At 41.1% G+C, this 22,975-nt stretch overlaps 1 protein-coding gene across 1 annotated transcript in view; it reads right to left on the bottom strand.

Moving 5' to 3' along the window:
* The window catches only part of LOC306710946 (transmembrane protein 132C), a gene marked incomplete at both ends in the record, with an annotated part of 129,650 nt that extends 108,151 nt beyond the window's left edge, over positions 1-21,499 (bottom strand). Inside the window, one exon of the mRNA XM_079179693.1 lies at positions 21,433-21,499. Within this exon, the coding sequence (XP_079035819.1) occupies positions 21,433-21,499 (67 nt within the window). The remainder of the gene's footprint in view (positions 1-21,432) is intronic.
* Between the last annotated feature and the right edge of the window lie 1,476 nt (positions 21,500-22,975).

The raw sequence follows: 22,975 nt of genomic DNA, 5'->3' as shown, positions 1-22,975 counted from the left end.
GGCTTTTTGCTCTTGGTGATGGACTGTTGTGGGCCGTGAAGACAGGGCAGAGATCCAGAGGATGCCAGCGAACTCTTCTGGCCAGATTTGAAATCGATAACAACTTTACTTTAACACTGGCCAGGACCATATCTTTTGCTTCAGGAGTTCACATGCAGTTTTTATGCCTCCAAGTAAAGAAACAAAACAATACAGTTGATATCATACATATTTGGCCATGACATTAAATGATGACAATACAGCTTCAATTCCTATTATCATATCAGAATGATTCAAGTATTACTGTTCAAAGTAAGTAGTTTTTGCCTCAAATTCAGTGTCCTCAACATACTTTTAAGAGAAATTTGACCGTAAGCAGTATTACTTATTTTCCGTATAATTTCAGATTCTGTTTTTTTCAGACTGTTTTTCCAATTAAGATCCCTTCAACTAACATTTCAGCAGCAAAAACAATATTCATAATTTCCATACAATCTGTGTCTGAGACAACAAAAGGCAGAGAGAGCGGTGTGTGTGTGTGTGTGTGTGTGTGTGTGTGTGTGTGTGTGTGTGTGTGTGTGTGTGTGTGTGTGTGTGTGTGTGTGTGTGTGCACATCCTCTGTAGAGGGATGGGAGGGCTAAATAAAGACTAGTTGCAATGCAGAATGTGGACCGGCTCTTCCCTGCTTTCCAAGTTGAAACAACACATCCAAGGCCATGTCACACATGTACGGAGCAGCTGTGTGAGCGGTCCTGTAACCCAGAAGCCTCATCACAGCATATTCCTGGAGACGCTGCGGTTACTTTGTCTGCCGGCACTGTGACTTCAGGGCTCACTGAGGAATGGTTGCTTGAATGCAGATGGCTGTATAGCTGGTCTCTAGCTCACTTTTTGCTGTAGGGAAGCAACATAGGATACAGGCGTGTGGCCCTGCAGGATCCTGTTTTCGTCAGGTGTTTATTCATCTTATATATATATATATGATCCACTCATAGCTGACATTTGCCTCGCTAGCCTCCAGCTTGTTGGCACAATAAAGCAACCCTGAGTGATTATGACTGGCTGATGGACGTGGTTCACGAACAAACTAGACTCTAAACATGACGATAACAACAATGATGTAATGACCAAATGAGTTTGATCATTGTGTGGTGAGATTTACTTTTAAGTAAGCAAGTTTGACTTGTTCCTCTAACTGCTAAAACACAGAACTTAACCGGCCTCTTCAGTGTATTTCACTCACATCTTAAAATGCAAAACAGAAGCCAATAGTGGCTGAGATCTAATGGTCTCATTTGTTTGCATTAATTACACTAATGTCTCAAGATGAATGTGCCAATGTTTTGCCGCTGTGAAATTGCTAAATGCAGCGGTTTTAAAGTTTTTCGGGTTCTATTTAAAGTTTCAATGTGATGCTCGCTGACATCGATGGACACACACGAGCAGTTTCTTTACCCATTAGGCTGTCTGCTTGTCTCAGAGGTGAGCAGAAATAGGCTTCAAAGTTGAATTTAAAAGTTTAGCCTGTGATGGGAAGAAAACACGGAAACAAGCATTTTACATACAAATTCGAGACGTGAGAGCAATTTGCGCGCAAAGCCAGTTTCCCATCCACTTCGCCCCCTTGGCCCCAATTATTGGGACTAACCTTTACGTATATCAATATGTAAACAAATATGGATTTTTATATGCATATGTCTTGATGTGTCTGTGTTTGTATGCACATGTTGCATATAGTCAATCATTAAACGTGTGCAAAAAGCATACCAACTCACATTAATTATTACATGTTCTGAGCGAGCTTTCCCCCAATAAACTTATTTCCCATTCAATAGCGAGCAGAACCTGCCGGTGGCATGTTAACGCTCCACCCCCTCAACATTCCTCAACATTCTTCTTCATTACAATGCCGCAACACCACAAACATGACCTGCACCAATAAAATGTTCCATTAATTTCATCACGGCCCAGAATAGATTTCCTGCAATCCTTGTGCTGAGGCAGGGATCCGGCACAATGCACGATGCACTTTGGCTGGCCTAAATTATCATACAAAAGAAATAAAGACTAAGACTTCTTTCTTTCACCCCGGCCCCTCGTCAAGACACTTGTGCACACACAACACAGCTGCATCAAAGCAAGAAATCAATTTATTTTCTGCTCTGCCTTATTCAGTCACCGCATGCAGTCCCCAAGTTTATGAAGACACACATTATAATTAGTCTACAAAGACTCACTGAATATTCAGTGGTCCAGATCCACTGTCTCATATCACCACAATGTGCAGTGAAAATAGATAACACAAGTTTGGGGACTGATTTTTGATTAGCTGAGCCGAACACTGTGCAGCACAAAAATAGATTAGTATACATAATGAAAATGGATTAATTTCTCTTTCCTGCTCTGCTTTGAAGGATGAGGCATCTAAATGTATAGCATCACTATTAATATATAATTAGCTTGTTTGAAGATAATGATATGTTTGGTTTTGGCCACATTAAACCCATTTCGCAGTACAGTAAAATGAACCATCTCCTGCCTTTTCTCCTCGAACAACATTATCAGCCCATCATTTCTCTTTTGTGTGTGTTATTTAACACTGAAAGGAAGACAGAGGCGGCTTTTACATTGGCTGGGAGAGGATTCTCTCCGTGGCGGCGCTGAGTGGCCGCAGCATCGCAAACCGCACAAAGAGCGACACGCACTCATGCCCCTCTCTCAGTGGCCGCTTGTCAGTGTCACGCCGCCAACAGACTGTGTGCCCTTCCCAGTTATGGGAAGGTGCGCTGGGATTACGTGCATAATGCTCTGCACGGTGCAGGAGCTTATACTCCACACCACAAGTCTGATTCCCATTGAGAAACCTGTAATGCCACACCTGCAGTGCCAGATAAGCCCTCAATCCTCCCTTTTATTCTACAGCCATTACTCTCCTGTGTAATATCACATCAGCAGAGAAAAAAAAAGAAAAAGGGGGAAAAGATCATTATGAATGAAAAGGTGCGAGCAAATGGAAATGCAGCGTCGATTTATGATGTTAATATTCATTCACATACCTTATCCCTGCATGTTTTGCATGCCGTATGCACTGCAGGGTGCGCGGTGGCTTATCCATCCCTAAATGTTGAACGGTGAAACTTAATCAGCAAACCACAGCGCTCACGTCACAATCAACAGGCTGATCATTCCTCTGACAGCTGGAAAGATAAAGTGTTCCTTTTCTATAAAATTGCTGTCGGGGGTGGTGTGATGGTGCAGAGGTAATTTGACAGCAGGAAAAACGGGGGTTTATGATTGATGGCTACCTCTCTTATTTTTTCCCCCTCACGATTAGATCCACTGCTTTCTTTAAGCACGCTAACCTAAAACAGTCATTCATACTGCAGATTTACTCACGGACAGCCCAGCTCAAACCCTGAAGCAAAACAACTTAAATAATTATACATTGGTGATGCAATGACTATAGTTATGTATGGGAAAGTAAAGAGTCCTGATTAATGTCGAAATTTAGGAATATATTTAAAAAAATGAAAGCCTAACCGCAGACAGAAAGAGTGAAAGTGTCCCAACCCTGACTGACATTTGGCGTCCTGGCTCTTCACAGCCAATTCGGTCCAAAAATACTGACAGTATCTACAGAGGCCGGCCTTTGATCTGCTCTCTGACCGACTTAGTTAACAAGCTCGACCCATTACAAAACCATGAGAGTGTTTAATATAGCAAAGTGAACCATGAATTTAAAAGCAGCATGGTGCCATTTCCCAGCTTTGATGAGCAGACACGACTTTGTGGGCGCGCAGTGCTGCGGCGGTGGAAAAGCTGGCCGGGAAATGTCAGGTCATCAGAATCCTGTGATTGCAGTGCTCGCGTTGAGTGGGTTCAGAGGGGACGGAGCACAAAAACATATCTAAATGTAAATCCAATCTAATGAGCTCACCATGGCATAATTTAATCAAATCTACATATGAAAGAACCTCTGCCCTGTACATCGGGATGGAAGTGGTAGTAATTAGCTTTACAGATTGAAGGTATATCCTGGCTTGTGACTTAATCCAACCAAAGAATGGCAAGATAACTAATTGCAGTGCGTATACAGCGTGGACAAATCGAACAGAGCAAACATGTTTTGGAGATGAATATACTACAGGAAAGCAAAGTGTTTGACGTGAGAGCTTCATGTACTGTAGCAGGCTGCAGTTTTTGAATAGCGTGTTTCTTCTGTACATTTAACTTTTACACCAGTCTCAATACAGATTGAGGCTTTAAAAGGATTTGCAAATGTTTTCTTTCTCACTGTTCTCCAGGATATTTTAACTCTTTACCAGTGATTCGCAATGTGCGTATATACTGATACCATTATATAAGTGATGGACTTTTAGCTGATTCCTCAATTAACCCTCCTGTTATGTTGCGGGTCAAATTGACCCGTTTCAAAGTTTGAAAATCTAGAAAAAATATTTACAATTTTTTTTTCTGTATGAAACTTCTTCTGCTTGCCTTAATTAGGGTAATCTACGTGAAAAAAAATAAATAAAAAATATCATGTATTTGCAACCCCCCCCTGCAGGTTTATATAACAGAGATGATGTTCGGGGTCAATTTGACCCGGCAGTGAAGTGGAGGCTATAAGGGATCAGAGGGGTCAAGTTTAGACCATTTCTTTCTTTGAAAATGTGAGACAAAGTATCTCTTACTCCTCCCAACATGTTTCACCCCATTTCACACACACACACACACACACACACACACACACACACACACACACACACACACCTCGTTCATTGTGTTGATATCTTGTTCATTTTTGTAAATGTGTGTTTCTTAACACTATAAATAAACATAAATACAGTTTACTTTCAATACAAATCCTTATGACTCATTTGGCTTGATTTTGAGTGAGCGGGTCAATATGACCCTGAACAGCAGAGGTGTCTCTTCTCCATTTATCTACATCACCCCATGAAAAAAAGAAAGTTTCAAAATGTAAAAAAAATTTAGAAGAAAATACATGTTATGGTAGACTAATGCAATTTACATCTAGGTTTTTCCAATGTACCTAAAAAATTGTTTTAACATGTATTTTTCATTAAAACGAGTGAGTTACCCTCATTGAACTATGATCTATGGAGGGGGGAATAACTCCATTCCACTAAAAACTGATTGAATTGTTAGTAAGGGTGTTGGTGATGAGGTACAAACTATATTTATTAGGATTTTTTGGTTTCTGACAACTTTTGGATGATTAAACCTGCACCGGGTCATATTGACCCGCGAACATCATGGCTGTACCTAAAAAACGAACATAACAGGAGGGTTAATAGGTGTTAGGAAGAAAATAATAAGTCACTATAGCGGCTCTGTGAGGTTGCACTAAGGCACACTGGTGCTTTGAACTAAACGCTAACGGAGGGATCAAAACCATCACAATACATCATCTGGGAACCATGAATGTCCGTAAAAACATTTGTGCTTAAGATATTTTGCTGGATATGTAAACATTTTGACCCTGCCGGTGGCAATCCATTGGACCGACAGACAGACTGATGGACAGACACTGGCGTACCTAGAACCATGCTGTTCATCTGAAAACTAATTTCAAGTCGTTTATCAAGGAAAAATGCTTTGGATGATCAGATTCTTACAATTTAGATTTTGCTGCTTTTCCTTTTCATATCATTGTAAATGAAATGATTTTAAGGATTTTGGTCTGTTGGCCAGACAAAACAAATACTTTAGTAGCGTAGGCTTGGGCTCTGGGAGCTTGTGATGAGCAATTTCTGACATCTAAAAGGGTTAACAATTAACCACTGCAGCCCTACTTGATAGCGTTCCTGCCACTTTAAAAAACCTCTACTGCAATGTGCCTGCACCGTGTTTATCTGACATTGAGTCAGAGATATCTGCCTTTTCTAACAGACTGTTGTTGTTTGCACATTTGCTGTTGCAGATAACTGAGTAGGACAGACAGTCACTGCATAGATAAAAGCTACCTGATCCTGCACCCTGCATGCGAGATGTAGAACAAAGATTGGAATTCAAAACAAGGGTAAACATGCAGCATACTGTACTGTTGCTGCTTGTTTACTGCACATCAATATAGGGCTGGATTTTTTTCAACATTTTCTGGCTCCTGGAATTAGATTTGTTTTGGTTTAAAGAAATCTCATGACCTGAGCAATTAGAGAAATGGCAAGTTGTCAAGTGAATTGGAGCTTGGCATATTTTTGCATTCTCTTCTACAAAAAAAAACATGGTGGGAGCTCCACAGAGACTGCATAGAGATGATGATATATCCCCAGCCTATTTTTATACAAGATTATTTAAAGCAAGAATCCACAACAGTCCTGTGAATCTCCCACCAGGGGATGAGATGCTAAAGAAAATGAAAGTGCTGATAGAAATCACACATCAGGCTGGGAGTGTTTAAGACGTGAGTGGACCACGTCAGTCCAGCTGTTCACCTCATCACTTACCTGAAATAAAAGTGCTGTGTGTCCCTCAATGCCTAATTTGGAAAGTGAGGGGCTTGTGTCCTCACTGTATTCATGGAGCGATTACACACACACACACACACACACACACACTGGCTCAGAGAGGCCCAATTACCTGCTGGGAAATGCTGGCACTCAACAGGCCCCAGACTGGTACCAAGAGCCCACAGAAGGCTCACTCCCTCAGCTTCAAGCCCACAGCGAAACAAAGGGGATTTCATGATTCTGTTTAAATCCTTGGGCTTTGGATACATTTCGGCTCCCCCCCCCCCCCCCTCCTCCCCCTATATGGACCTTTTAAAAACTGATTTATCCTCTATTACTGAGGCACTGGGCCCAGATCTGGCCTTGGGCATGCTCAGAGCAGCACACCGTATTGTTCATGAGGGAAATATGGTCAGGATGACTAAATAAGAGATATTGTAAAATCACTCATATAGCTTTGGATAAGGCGCAGGCACGTGCTAAGCGCAGATTGAAGCACTCAAAATGCACGCTATGGCCTGAAAGTGATCTGATATTTAGAGTAATCTGGTCAACCAGTTTGCATTCAAAGCCTTTCAATCTCCTGTGTGTTGACAAATGTTGGAACTGTGTTCAGATGAGTCAAAAGCCCCAAAAATGTAGGCAGAGATTTGGTTCTCTTTACATATAACTTGGTATCCCTTCACTGGACAGAAAATCAGCTCTGCTCTCTTCACGTTTTTTCTGTTGGTGGAGTCACAGCAACCAGGCTGAGCAGGCAGTTGATTGGCAGTTTCTCCTCTATTCAGATTGATTCTGGTTAGAATGTATGTTTGTTGGTCTTGTAACCCGCGGTAATTACATTCTAAGAAGTAAAAACCACGGGTGGCGGGAGAGAAACATTTATGAATGCATGGAGACGGAGCTGTGGATGCAAAGTGGAAAATGTGGATGAAAGGTCTTTTTGTGGGTTACAGAAATACAGCCTGAAAATAGCAAGTTAACTTTTGAGTAATAAAATGAGGCATCAAGCATATATAGCTGAGACAGATTATAACAGCGATGGGTAAAGAGTGTGAAACTGCTGGTGGCACAAGCAGAGGCCGACATTTGTAGCTTCTTTTAAATAGATTTTAATAGAGTTGCAAGGGGGTGGATGAATGTCTGTGTTGCATTTGTAGCATTTTACATGTGATCTTATGTTTATTGTTAAATTATTAAACATTATGCCTCAGTAAATCAATTTTTACACAACAAGCACAAGATACACCGACAGTGGTTAAACAGAGCATCATTACATCTACTTAAATAACAAATACATTCATAAACACTTGTTACATATCCCTGGCAGTTAAAGGAATAATTTGCCATTTTGCGTCATTTTTTTTCTTGCCTAGAGATGGATGCGAGTGGTGTTGATCTTCTCATTCAGTTCATGCAAGAAAAGTGATTCAGCTTATTAATCCTTTGTACCGCCTGACATTAAACTTATTGGAAGGAAATGATTATATGAACTGTTCTTTGTTTTTTTCTGGTAATATTCAAGCGTTCCTAGATAGTTTACCGTTTTGAAGAAAAGCTGCTGGCAAAAGAATTCGCTCTTAATCTCTCTCTTAGATTTGCCAATGATATTTTTCTATTTGTGTATCTAGCTGCGCTCTTTGATGGAAAAGACGAGAACAGATGAGAGGAAGCGATAAAAACAGTAAATGAAGAGGGAAAGCAAGAGGTGTAGATGACAGGGGGGAGAACTAAGACGGAGATGTGAAGGTGAGGGGGGAGAATCGTAGTAGGGAGAGGAGGAGGACGCAGGGGAAAGATGAGCAGGATGAGCGAGGGAGAATATGAGCGGAGTACAATGTCGAAAGATTGTATTGGGAACCTGAGACTTTGTATGTCAATACGCACACATCTACACAGCCCCACACAAACACACACACACACACACACACACACAGCCGTCAATTGTTGATGCTCAAAAGCATATTTTTCTCATTTTGTAATGACATCTGTTCCGCTGCTCCACAGATTTCAATTTTCCGACCTAATAGGGCCTGCCCACTGGCCATCAGCACATTTAATGTGAACTAGAAATTGACCAATAACAGTTTTATTAAGGTTGCTCACAACTTTGTGCTCAGGTCTGGCCTGCAGCCCACAGATCGATCAATATCTGGGTCCCATTCTGCTGGCCGATGTATTAGCCGAACAACTAAACCATGCATACGCACAGCCACTGAAAGGCAATCGGAACCGTGCTTGACTCTATAGCTTGTTCCTACACAAAGTTATATACTGTTAAAATGTATTTGAAGCAACTGTGTACTGTGCAGAGTTGGCACATTAACATGCAAACTGGCAGCTTTTTAGTTGGTATGTCGTATATAGTTACACGCACAACTGCACATTTCTGATAATCTGAAGCAAATACAACACAATGATTCCGTTTGAAAAGTGCTGAGGCTATTCTAATCTATTTATCACTCTGGTTGAAGTGCTCAGCCTCACTTGGCTTCCTGCGTCAAATTTTTAACACCTATGTGGATATAGGTTTTGGAAGATGGAAGTCTTATTGCTAATACATTTTTTTATTGGCTGGAGCTCTCAGCAATGTTTACCTCTCTTGAGGCAGTGTTGCCGAAAATTGGTAAGGGAATTGAGTCTTGGTTTGGGAGCCACATTCCTAAAGGTGTGGAATAGTTTCCCAGCAGGTTTCAATTCTGAAATGTCTATCAAGTTTGAAATTATGAGTCTTTTTTCTATTTTTCTCAATTTCTTTTGCTGTTGTGCAAGGCTGGTTATTTTCGCATCTCTTAATGAATTCAAATCAATGAGTTGAAGAACCGCTTTGAACTGGAATCAGACCCTCGGATGAACCAGGCAATGAGGAGACAGATAGATAGAGGCAGACAGACTGTGGCTGTGGAGACCTACAGAAACAGCTTTCACATGGCTTTTTAAATATATTTACTTTTCTACATAAAAGTAATTTATCCAGTTTTGTTGACCTTGTCCCGAGTGATTATTTCTATTTCTGTGTAAAGTACATCAAGAGAGACGCAAAACAAAAAGTCCAATTCCAATTGTATGAGCACACATACTTGGCCAATAAAGGTGATTCTGATTCTGCCAGTGTGCCGCACATCAGGTTTATTATCTCCGCCAGGCGTAAGCCTGAGTGGAGGTGTTCGGTCACGTGCGTGACTGTGTGTGTACGTCCGTCCATGCCTGAGCGAATGTGCACCTCTGCGTCTATCCACGGCTTGTATCGCAGTCTGATGCAGCAGACTGCACAATATTGCGGGTGACCAGTCACGCACGCGTGCTCAAGCACCTTTTATCACCTGTTTTGTACCTGCTAGTGATAACACAGCTGAGTGCATCTATGAAAAACGTCTCTTGTTTTTGAGTTCGAATAAACTTACTCAATCACACAGTACAGCAGTGGTCGTTGCAGACCCATCTGTCAGAGTACTGCACTCTACTGAGTGCACCTTTCTTGTTTCAACTGAAACAATTTTGTCATGTTTGGACAGCGAAAAAACAACCCTTGGGTGATGGTGTCCTGCTCTGACCTGGCCAGATAACGGCACTAACAGAAAACTCTCCCATCATCACTGTCATCGTCTCTACCCTGCAGCTGTACCTGCAGCATTCACACACAAAAGTGACACAAAATGACGGAATTCTCTTCAGTAATACAGGGGAAAGAAAAATGTAATTGGCTTCCTCAGACAACTTATTGCAAAAACTTCCCCACCACTCTTCTCTAAAGTGAGGCAGTGCGAGGCCAATCTCAGCAGGGGGTTGAAGCCCAGGTGACAGACTTGTAATAAAAGAGAGCACATACAGTACCTCCAATGTCTTGTGGGACCAAAGCTTGTGAAGCGAGATATGTGATCTCTCTCTGTCAATCTTTCATACAGGCAGTGGCAAAAAAAAATGCTGTTAACATTCTTTCTACGCTCTGATTGCGTAGGTTCTTTATCATTTCCCTCTGATTTGCTGGGACTGCGCAGAGTGTTCTGTTAGTTATGCTAATTGTCTCCAGACCTCCCAGAGAGTGCGATCCCTTCCCAGTTGGATGGCTGTGAAGTTGTTTGCCCAAGCAGATGAGTCTTGTGTGCCTCCGTGTGTGCGTGTGTTTACAGCGCGCAGCTACAATGTGTCACAGAAGCTTTAGCGATGCTGCACACGGGCATTTGTGTGTAATTATGTGTGTCGCGGTGCATCCACACGGATCTTCAAGCGCCAGCCATGGTTGGGTGCATTGTATTCCCAATTCTCCAAACACTGAGTGAAGAAGGAAAGCAGGCCGATGTTTCATCTTAATGCTGTCATATATCGATTATTCTCCTTCTCATCCTTTCCATCTTTGATCCTATTAGTAAAGCCAAACCTGTGGAAAAAGAAAGACTTTTCGCATTTCTTTCTCCCCAGTGGATTACATCCTGTGGATTTCAGGGAAAGCAAATGACCATGTCCTGTGACTGAGGAAATAGTTAGAGTAAAATCCCCTCATTTGTCATGCTGTCTAAAGCCCACGCCTTTCTGAATTCTCAGGTTTAACTCAATGTATGCCTCAGTGTTTTCATTTAAGTTGAGCAACCCCAGACCTGCCTGGCGACTACACTCTACACACTGATGTCCACCGTTACGCCTGTAATTTGAATTCCCTGCAAAGAGAGAAGTGCTGCACCGTCCTTGTACAGTACAATCAGTGTGCAAGATCAAAGCCATTTCCTGTCAATCACTTAGGTTGCACAGCTAATGACATCAGCTAATGCCATTAGCTAACTAAGGGGGGGGGGGGGGGGGGGGGGGATAAAAAACATCACCATCCATTTCACTTACTCACCAAGCCTGACTCTGTTTATGACATGCTCTGCTGATGAAACAGACATCTTTCCCACAGTATTATACCTTTACCCACACAAAGAAACAACAAAGGCAGCCTTCTGTTTGTATCAAATTAAATAGAATGTAAAATGCCTTGGTGGTATGATATGCTTGTATTTGAACTCTGGATGCTCTGAGCATTTCTCCACAAATCTTAAGGTCTGCCAGGTGGATGAAAAGGGTATATCAGCAGGGGGCAAGATTTGCCTCAAATCCACTGAATCAATTAAGAATTGTTCAATGCCAAAAAAGGACTTTAGTGTCAGCAGCCCCACGAAGAGCTGCTTATCTGGGTCATCCAGGCATAGCTCATATACAGTATGTGTTTGAAATAAACTTTTTTTCTGATTTAAGGATGATGCAATAAACAACTGGAAAAATATTCCTTATATTAAATCAAATACTGAGCTTTTCTCCCTCTACTGTAGGTCCACAGTTGCCATGGTAAGGTTCTTTACATGAGCCTCCTGCTGTCGGGGGAGAAAGCATTTCAACCCAATTGATTTCTCGATTACTTTTTTCTATCAACATAACATGCAAATGTTAACCCCTCAGCCTATTTTGAGGCCTCTGCTCAAAAATGTCACACCCATACTGAAAGGGGCTTATCTCTCTAACTACAAGGTCTATTTGAATAGTTTCAATAGAATTATAACACTAACACTTGTGATAGTTTGTAAATATGTGTACATATCAGTGTTTATGTTACTGGTTAATGCTGAATGAAGATGGCACACAGCTCAAATTGAAAATGTTCAGGTTCGCCTGGAAAAAAAAGCACTTTTGTCTTTGAAATAATGCAGCAGTAAGCCTAAAACTCTCCACAATCATAGCACAACATGTCAGCAGTCCTTTTTAAAAAAGAATTAGCTTTGATAAAGTGAAGCAGGCCAAGTTGATAGAGGTTGGAGTACAGAGAGTTCATGCCAGGTCAAGCCAAAATTCTGAATTTTCCGAATTTTGGAACCAGGTTTCCAGCTGTTTCCAACTATATATTTCAGTAGTTTTATCACTAATAGGGTTAAATCTATCTAATACAGCAGTTTGGCATCAATTTGAACCATTCTTGACCTCTCTGGGGCCTGATTTATGTGTTTTATGTGATTTTCTCATCACTCCCGGTGTGTGTATCGGCAGCTTTCGAAGCCTATGATTGGTCGATTTGCACATGTGATACTTCTAAGAATGCGTAAATGAGTGTCAAATGCAGTGGGCCGGTCAGTCAGGTGATTGACAGACTTTTTAGCCACTACAACTCCAAAAGAGTTGCACAACAGACCGAACGTCGAAATGATTCGCTGAAAAGTAAAAGGAGGACTACCTATGCATAAATGCCTGGATTATCTCTATTTTACTCTCAAAAGAAAGAGAGGGACCGGCGCAGAAATATGGAAGATATCTGCGGATTCAGGGTGGAATTCTCATGCTTGCTAAGCTATCGTTCGGCCATGACGGTCTCTTATTTTGTGATGATATCTGCATTCGGAGTGCGTAGCTCGCTGTAGCTTGCCGAAAAATACGTGGTATTGTGCTAGAACTTGGTAGTTTATATATTACTTTGTGTATAATTGTGTTTTGAGTGAGTAAAATGACTTCTTGTCAAAATCTCGTCGTTAAGTAGGTATATAGCATGTGGGTAAAATTCATTATATTCGTTTCGGAAAAGTGATTTATATGACGCTCTTCTTCGCTAAACACTCTCGCGACGCCCAATTGGGTGTCGTGCGGGATTATAACGCATCTGCCAAGTCAAAAACTGCTCCTAATTTTTTTTGTATGGTTACGTCTCACACATAGCAGAAAGATCGTGGTCCTTGACGTATCACATATCACCTATTAACTTTAATATTTATGAATTTAAATATATTTTATTCAATTTAATTAATCAAAACCACAATTTTCCCCTCACCTTAAAAAGGCTTTTGTTGCCTTAACCAAACCACACTCAGGACTGTGAACCCCGGTCTCTGGTGGTGTGTAAGTCCTGCACTTTGTTGACTGCTGTACCGGGAACATAATTCAGGAAGCAAAACATTACACAAAACTGAAGTTAAGACAATCAGCTACTGCTGCTAGGCAAATGCGCGGAAACTCAAGTTTAACCTTCAAGGAGGAATGACTGCTGCTGAGCTCTCGTGACTGTAACCAATCATTTCTCACCATGAGGTCCATCTGAAAAAGGTCTGCAGGGACAACAAGCTCTAGTGCAAGTAGTCTAGACTTGTGGACCTCAGAGGAAAACAAATCCACTTTCATAGTCTGAAGAAGTTGAGTGGATTAATAGCTGAATCACAGCTGGTAGGAAAATGCTAATCTGTAATTACAGTAGCTGTAGACTAGAAAACACATATTGGGATTTCTCTCCTTGGTATACTTTCATTGTTTTCCTCAATACAAATATACTATTTGGCAAATTGTAGTTCAGTGGCTGGTTAAGAGCCATTGCCGGTTTTAAAGCTGCACTGATTAATCAATATTCTTATATTGATATTGGATCACATGACTGTAGGCAAAGGTGTTGCTCGTAGGGAAAAACAGACAATTATCACACAAATATGCAGTACCTCTTACTAATAAACAAGCTTTTTACGATCTTTTTACACATTGTTTGGGTTTTCTGGTCCGCAATGTCCGGCTCATCAATCTCAAATTCTGCGTTTTGTTTTCATAGAAGAGAAACTCTGAGAAACCGACTGTATGAGACCATGCTCAACACCACATTGCAGACAGAAAACATTTAGGAGAAAATTCGAACATCTGGCGAGCTACGAACTCACATATTACTCTCATGGAGTTTGTGGAGACCAAAACAGCTAAAGGGAGATTAAATATTGGCTGTTACAGGTGGACAGGAAAATGACTCCAAATGAATGCTGATATTGCTCTGTATGTGTTGTATTTAGGCAGTTACTTCCAAACACATCTGTTGTGACAACTTTATATGTCAGTGTGGTTTTTACAACTTGTTCCTGAGACCCCAAGTAGCCCATGAAATCAATGATTGCAGCTTTAAACACAAGTTGAAACACAATAAGTGTGAGTTAAAATATGTGTAATTAATGTTTTATTTTTTTCTAAGAAATTCTTAATCCAATTTAATCTTAAATTAAAGAGAGCATGTAAGTAACAATACTTAGGTTAGTCAGTGTTTAAGTAGCCTCAATGTGATTTGTAAAATTGTCCAATAGATGTAGATACAACAAACAACAGTAGGCTATACTATAGCTCAATTTTAAACCAGACAATAAAGCTGCTTCCATACTAACCCGGCTGTCATTTCTCTTAGAACTAGTGGCTCAGTTAAATTGTTGTCTTTATTACAGACCCCAGTTCATGGCAGCTTTTTTAAGCATACCAAAATGTTGGGTTTGTACGACAAATTTTACTCAACAGCGTTCTTTACACGACCTTTCACTGCATGACTTTTGTCTGTGTTATGACCCATATAATATGACATATGGCTCCCCGGTGCAGCGTTTCCCTCTGCTGCTCTCGAGAGCCTTGTGTAAAATACAGCGCCATACGGGGCAAGCCTGTCTTCATCTATCACTTTATAACGATACATTTTTGCACTGGATTTGGCAAATTATTATTAAATGTGTATTTATCTATAGGGCTTTTTGCTTTACAGACAAAATGTGTTCTTTTCAGTGTGATAAACTTTGACTTTCCCTCTGGAAAGTCAAACGCTTTATTCTGCTGCGGGAAAGACCCACGATGTTTAAGAGACAGACTCAATTTTAGCTTTCCGGTCGAGGCCTCCAGTGAGAAGTATCCTAGTTCTTGTTTTATGGTAATGAACGTTACAGCTCATAGAAAAGCCTTTTGAACCATTTAAGGATAACCAAGAGTGAAAAAAAGAAGAGAGGGGGAGACAATTTTCACATGGGGTTCCTACAAAGTCAGCTTATTCTGTTGGCCTCTTCTTTTTCTTGAAGCAGAATTGTGGACCAGCTCTCAGCCCTGAAAATCTCCTCTGACAATGAAACCAGGAGATGCTCAAAGCCAACAAGTAATAACCCACGAGACTTTGCTCTCCAGGTGGTGGAAGCCATTTTGGATTTAACAGACTTAATGTGCGTACAATGTGTGAGCTTCCACTCACCTAACATTGACATGAGATAATCTGTTTCAAGTCTTCCTTTTCTTTCTTTTTTTGCCCGTTTCGTCAGTAGACTGTTAAACACTTGCTGTGGAAACTTAGGTAGAACACACCACAGAATGACCCTTAGTCGTGTTAAATCCACTGCAGCCTCTAAACGTGAACAGATGCCGGTCACAGCAGCACTGGTAATTCAAAATAATATCTTTGGTAATCTGTTCTTTTGAATAATAGGTCTGACCTGTTCCCAGTTTGAATGCATAATAAATATACATACATACATACAGACAGATGTAGATACACACATCCAAACACACATGACTTTGTAGATACACACATACATACAGTACATACATACATATATGCATACATAGGAATAAAAGTCCTTGATCAGTGAGGACTGGTAGAATAGGGACAACTTTGCTATATATGCAGGGAGAGGACATGCAAGGCTGACTGTGTAGTCAGTAAAATTGTGTCCATTCTGTGTTTTACTAGCCGATTGAGGAAGGCAAGAATTGGGGTGATGTGTAATTTCTATTAAAGGGACAGTGTGTAAGTTTTAGTTGCAACTTGTGGTTTTTGGTAGGTTGCAAAATACCCCTTAGCTCACCCCCTCCCTTTCCAAGCGTGTCGGAGAACTACGGTGGCCTCCAGGTAGGGATAGGTATCTTTAGAATGTTAGTGTTCTTCTACATGACTAAATAATTGTTTTAAAAAAAGATGTATACTATTTTAAAAACCAGTGAATTCAGAACAGAATTAGAAGTCATTTATAATTTAGATATAGCTAAATATTGCTTCTAAAGCAGCAGCAGTTATGTTTACAACCGCAAAGTCACTATAGAAAGTCATTAATGTCTCACTGGAAACAAATGTAAAATGCCAATTAAATAAATAACATTTCTGAGTGAAGTTTATAAAGAATGAAGAACATCAGTCAGTATCAGTCAGTCCTGGCTGCTTGTTCTCAGCCGGCAGAGAAGTTTAGTAAAAGAAGCTTTTGGACGATCATTCATGCTGTGTTTGTGAAAATAGCGGTGGCCGAGTGAATTAGGTTTTGACTTTTGTTTACATGTTCACAGATGTATTGATAAAGTATTTTTACTTGCAAATATTGTATTGCACGTACAGTAACAAGTGTAGTTGCCGTCAACTCCGGTGTCCTTCACTTCCCCTGGTTTACTTCACCACAGCGGCCAATCTGCTCGCGCTTCGTGTGTGTTTGTTTCTATGTGTGTTTGTAGTTGAAGGAGCTCAACCCGAAAGAGAAAGCAGAGAAAATGCTGCAGCAGCATGATAATAAATAACATCAAAACATTAAAAAGTACTAATAAAAAGCACCAGTAACGTCGGGGCTTATCAATACTACAATCTTTCATTATTATGCATCAGGGCCCTTTCTATACCGGGTTTCGGAACGCATCCCTAAAATGCAAAAAGCTCTCGCTAGACCCAGCTGTAAAAACATGGCGGTGCAAGATGGCGGACTCCGCGGAAGACGACCTGCTCCCTACGCAGATATAAATGACTTTTTCTAAGCTAAGGAAAACATAACGATTCTTAGTTTCGGGTGATCACTGATTAAAACATAGTTATGAATATTATATTCAATCTCTATCAATAAACACACCTAAATGTTACACAGTGTCCCTTTAACATGTTCTGCATTCATATAGCATCTGTAGGCAATGGGATAAGATTTTGGTATCTGAAGTGTTCTGGTTTTTGTTGGAGTCCAAGTAGTATTAAGTTAATACTATTAACCAATCACATTTCAGCAGGCTTTGTTTTAATACAGGTAAACAGTCCATGTGGAGAGCAAAAGAGGCATTTTCAACATTATTTGTTGAACGTATAGGTTCGATTTTTTAGCAATGTTTCTCAACTGAAAGACACTAAACTGAATGCATTTAGTAATATGAGTTTAATGTTCAGATGTTGGTCAGAAAGGATAGAACAACATTCTTTGAGGTGAACATTTTTTAAAACGTTGTGGGAAAACATTCAACCTGATGCAATGAATCGTGCATTTACATGTTGGTGCAATCATTGCAAGAGCATTGCCTGTCATGTCATATAAAATAAATCAGAATAACAGGGAATGAAACTGACATGGTTAACAGGCACAATGAATTGACTTGGTTTGTTGGTGCCAGGGACAGACCGGGACAGAAAAACATCCCTGAACTTAGACCAGTGAACCACACTCAACAAGCTCGAACAGCACAATCATGATAGTCGATTAGAAGGCTGAATTGACTAAAAGGACTGATGGGAGATATTTTGGACATTGCATCAAAGCTTACTGAGCTACAGGATTCAAGACTCCTGCACCAGATTATAACTGTTCCACTGTTTATGATACAGGTGCATAGCTTTCAGATTTTGCCTGCGGACCCTTTCTGTCTTACAGTAACACAAACCTGTGGCCAACTGGCTACCTAAGAGAGAACAAATGGCTCATTACATTTGCTATGCCAATTGGCAAAACACTGCATTCTTTGTGATCTCTGTTTTTCCCCATACTTAATATATAATAACTGAAGTCTGACTATTCAACAGTGTAAAGTTGCTCCAGTTTCTCTGCCTGTTTCTTCTTCGTTGAATATTATAACATTAACAAACACCAGCCCCGTGTCCTCGGAATTCCTTTCACATTAGACTTCGTGATTTGCCCACATTCACTTCTGATGCAAGTTGTAGTGTGTTTTGTATATAAAGAGGCAGAACGTGAGGGTGAGGAGGTTGGGGTGCTAGATAAGCGTGTAGCATGTTTGACTTTCATGCAGGCGACCAGAGCTCAACCCATCGCGTCATTTCTATTATTTCTAACCGCTATCATTCCCTAACCTTGACCAAGTGATTTAGTTGCCTAATCCTAACCAGGCGACAACCTCCAGTTCTGAAAAGTGAAGCCAACGAGAATTTGCCTTAAACTTACATCCCCTGGATGCAAAAAGAAGTCTGATTCCATGGAAATCTATGAGATTTTACAACGTTATGGTCTCAATCGCTACTTTCAAGTCACAGCATGATGTTCATTTAGTAAATTACGGTCCCATAATATGGTCATTTTACCATGCAGAACACAGGATTTGCTGTTCTACCACAATAGAATCCAAACTTGCCCTTTAAAACACCAAAGTCACACAACACAGCTTCAGTTCCCCGGCATGGTACAGTAATGAAAATATTCTAAATATAGAGCGGGCCTACACTTAAACTGATATTGACTTTTTTTTTTAGGTGGGCTTTTTTTTCAGGTGGCTAAACTATGTTTCGCTGCTGCACCTGTCCACAGCAGTACATTGCTTTGCTTCTGTGCTGGCTCTCCTGTCTGTTTCTCCAAACTGGGGGCATGCCGAGCGCCATCTACTACAAGTAATACACAGCCTTAGGATAAGCAAGCCCAATTCGACGAATCCAAACTATCCATTTAATTGTTTAATTTAACAATTTGGCAGTTTCTTTCCCCCCTAACCTCAGCCATACATAATTGTCATGCACAGATATTTTGGAAAGCAGCATGTGAAAATTGTTGGCATTGCACATTTACAACTTATCGTACAATAACAGCGTTCAACAGGGCTTCATAAATACTGATTATATTACCACCCTGGGCTACCGACAGCAGTCATTCTCTGGTGTGCGGCTTGTAGCAGCAAACGTAGCAAAACAGGTCGTGGTGATCAGACATCTGAAATTACCAGTGGTGCCTCGAGTGCCAATGTTATTTTGGTTAGAGTTCGATGGTGTGTGTGTGTGTGTGTGTGAGAGAGAGAGAGAGAGAGAGAGAGAGAGAGAGAGAGAGAGAGAGAGAGAGAGAGAGAGAGAGAGAGGGAGCTATTATTAAATTAAGGCTAAAGGCTTTTGGTTTTGTAACTTTTCAACTTTCCATCCCAATCCACCGTGGCTCTGGGCCCACACATGTACAAAAGCGCAGGCAAAGCTCTGAGTGAGAATCCTCCCACACTTGTTAAGCACAGCGCCCTTTATCCTCAAATATTTGTGAACAGGTGATGAAAACTACACAGTATGCAGACAATGGTCGGTGTGGTAGGTGTGGTATTAATTACATCATAAAGTTGTTTCTGCAACTTGTATGTGTTAGCTCCAATGTTAAGTGCTTCACCCCTGAATCTTTGTCTATATGACTAAGAGATGACAATCCTCCAATCTGTCATGTTTTAAAACAGAAAAAAAAAACTCCATCACATCCTATAGCATGCCAGGCTATATGAAGTACTTCCAAATGATGGCCAGTTTGACAGTATGTGAGTGTGTGTAGGCATCCTTCTCAGTATGTGCCTGTCAGTACGTGTGTCTTAAAGAGACAACCTAGAACCTCTCGGTGAAAGCAATCAGATGGCTGGAGAGTTATAATATCCTCTGAGACTCTGCACACCAGGGGGTTTGACTGACAGGAGGGAATCTGTTTTTTTTCACCTGCAAAGATTAAGTGGCTGACTAGAACCGGCGTAATACGGATGAATCTTCAGCCAACCTTTATGTCTGTGGAGTGGCTTTCAACTGGCCTGATTTCTTTTTTTTCTCCAACACATATTTAAGGAATATTGTAATTAACTTAATTAGAACGCTGATAACTCAAGACTCACGTCTCTCTGTCAAATCTACAGGCAGGAGAGTTTAGCGTAGCGTAGCTTAGCTCAACGATGGGAAACAGTAGGAAACTGGTAGCTCGTCTCTGTCCAAAGGTGAATAAACATTGTAAACTAAACTAAAGCTCATTAATTAAGACGTTGTATCTTGTTTGTTTAATCTATACAAAAACAGAAGTGTAATAACAGAAGTTCACCCTTTTTATGGGATTATATGTGGGACTATTGTGTCGTCACCGTGAGGTTTTCAGGATAAAAGTGAAGAATCTTGTACTCCGCTGGTTATTATAGAGGAACTGTACTGTTATTGAAGCACAGTTTTTGGCTTCTTTACCTACTTCTGCAAATATGCCACTTAATTGTTCAGCTATCTAAAGCACTTATTATAAGTGCTGCAGTCCGTCAAATAATCTGACTGCTCTTGTTGCTAATGGACCCAGGTTTAGAGAGGCTGCCGCATCCCAAGATTACCGCATTGACATTTGAAAATGAAAGGTGACCATAATGGAAGGATGAACAAAACGACACAAATAAAATAAGTAAATGCCCTATAAATACACGGTGTATATGGTATTTCTCCATCATCTAACTATGACAAAGATATCTGCCTTCTGGTAGTGACAGCTGAGTGAGAAAGAGTCTTTTTTACATACGCCTTGTGATTGGCAGGTAAACAGCGAGGATGAAAACACATGATTTTTCCTACATATTCATTTTTTTTGGATCACACGTCTGCGCGAGCCCACACATCTTATAAAAACACACATAACACCCAAACATCCACACTCTCACAGGCAAATATATGCACTGGCACACCCAAAAACATGCAGATGCACACACTCAAAAACACATATAGATACAGAGATTTCACCCACACGCAAGTTTTTTTTTTTTTTTTTTTTACAATAGCAGAACTGCTTAAACTTAGTGAAAAGATGCACTCCTCTTTTTCTGGGCTGTGTCTGCTCTGCAGCCTGTTGTTATTCCTGGTGCTCTGCAGTGCCATACTCTCACACACCGCATCCCATTTAAGTGCTGCTACAACCCCCCAAACTACAACACCCAAACCCACGCACTCCCATAGGCAACTGTCACAGTTCATTCATGTTAATATCACAAGTCATTTTGTATTCTGCCACAGCAGCTTACAGCTAATTATGTGTCTCATAAATCATATATGTCCTCTTGGCAGAAAGGAAATAATTAGCATTTCATTAAATGTTCCAAACTGAATAAAAACCACTCCATGAAGGTTGATGCATTTACAGTGGCTCTTATTATGTGACGATTACCTTTCATTTCCATAATTCGTGTTGCAGCTGTATGAACACAAGTGCTCATTGGCATTAGCTTAGGTGTCTCCGGGGGTCTTACCTGTGCACAGGAGAAACACGGTGAGTCCCACGCAGCGGAGCGGCCCCATGTCTCGCCGTGGACTCATGTTTATTCGTGGGGTTGTGGGAGGGGGGGGGCGCCGGATAACTCCCTCAGCAGAAAGCCGCACAACTTTGCACGCAATTTATCCTCTTTGAGCAGTTCTCCATTTAGAAGAAATCAGCTGTATTCCGTGCGACACCACCTGCCATCACAGACACGAACGCACGGTCAGTATCGTCCCCTGAAAACACAGTGATAGCCCACATATTTGTCGAATACACTCCAACATTCACACGGCACACACAATGAATGGACTGATTCTCATTCTTCACGGTATAAGTTTGTTTTTCCCTGAGGATGAAACAGGTGCCCCCGGGGTGCCTCTGTCACCAAGCTCACCCTACAGCACCCAGGATGTGTAATATTTGACAAATGCGTGGTGGACGTGTCGTGGATTCCCTATACAGCATTCTGTCTGTGCGCAACGTAAACATCATTGAATAGAAATAAGAATAAGTGTGATAAATTGATGCAGTGCTTTTTTTTCTTCTTTTCTGTGCTTCTTACCATATTTCTGTTATTACGGAGCCGCGGTCTCATCCAATACTGACATCAAAAATACAACAGTCTCCTCTTTTCAGGCAGGAATCATTTCTTCAACGAGCAAAAAAAAAAGTCCTCAACAATCTCTGCTTTTCAAAGAGATCTCGTGATGACAGGCGCAGCTATCTGGTTTTTCTTCTTCTTCTTTTTCATAGAGTGGTGGATTCACCGCGATACAAATCACCCGGCAAGTTGCACTTGAACACATGCGATATCTGATAAATTAGTCCTCCAACTTTCCACACGCGATGGAGAGAAGCGTGGTGGTGGCGTGCAGGTGAGCTGGATCAGGAGCCGTTGCCGCTCTGCACCCTGTGGCTGTGCACACTCAGAGAGAGCTGGTGCAGAAACGGAGCGGAGGAGGGGGGGTGTTGGGGACGCGCACTCCGGGCTGGATTGGCAAATTAGAGGGTTTGAAGGCGTCACGTCAGCAAGTATTATGCCATTCAATTCCCGCCTCGCATCACATGGGAAATGCGCTTTTATGTATAGTTTCCGAACCGTCGGGGGGGAAAAAAGGTTGGTGGCAAATTAGAAAGGGGCTCCGCACCTCATGTTTGTTTGATTAGCTATATATTTAATGTTGAATGGTGAAGATGAGCATGAGACTGGGAGAGGTAGGCAATAATCACAGTTTAAACAATACAAAACACACACTTCATCCGGTGTATTTATTTCATATGGCATGAAGGCGGGACCATTTTAACACCGTTTTAAATCATCAAATAATAAGTAGAGGCTTGGCATATACTCCAGAGTAATCCACAATAGCCTATACATAACAGAAATATGCGCGTGTGTGATATGCAATAAATTGCTCCAAACTAAGGGGAAAGTGCTTATCAATGACATAAAACAGCCCACATTACATTTTTATTTTACCTCTCCCATAACCTGCTGGATGGATCGTTAGTGTCCATTCAGTGAGGAGAGCAGT

Source organism: Pholis gunnellus, assembly GCF_910591455.1.
Source record: "Pholis gunnellus genome assembly, chromosome: 18".
Classification (NCBI taxonomy): Eukaryota; Metazoa; Chordata; class Actinopteri; order Perciformes; family Pholidae; genus Pholis; species Pholis gunnellus.
Note: the sequence above shows the minus strand (reverse complement) of the source record. Positions and strands in the feature narration are given on the sequence as shown.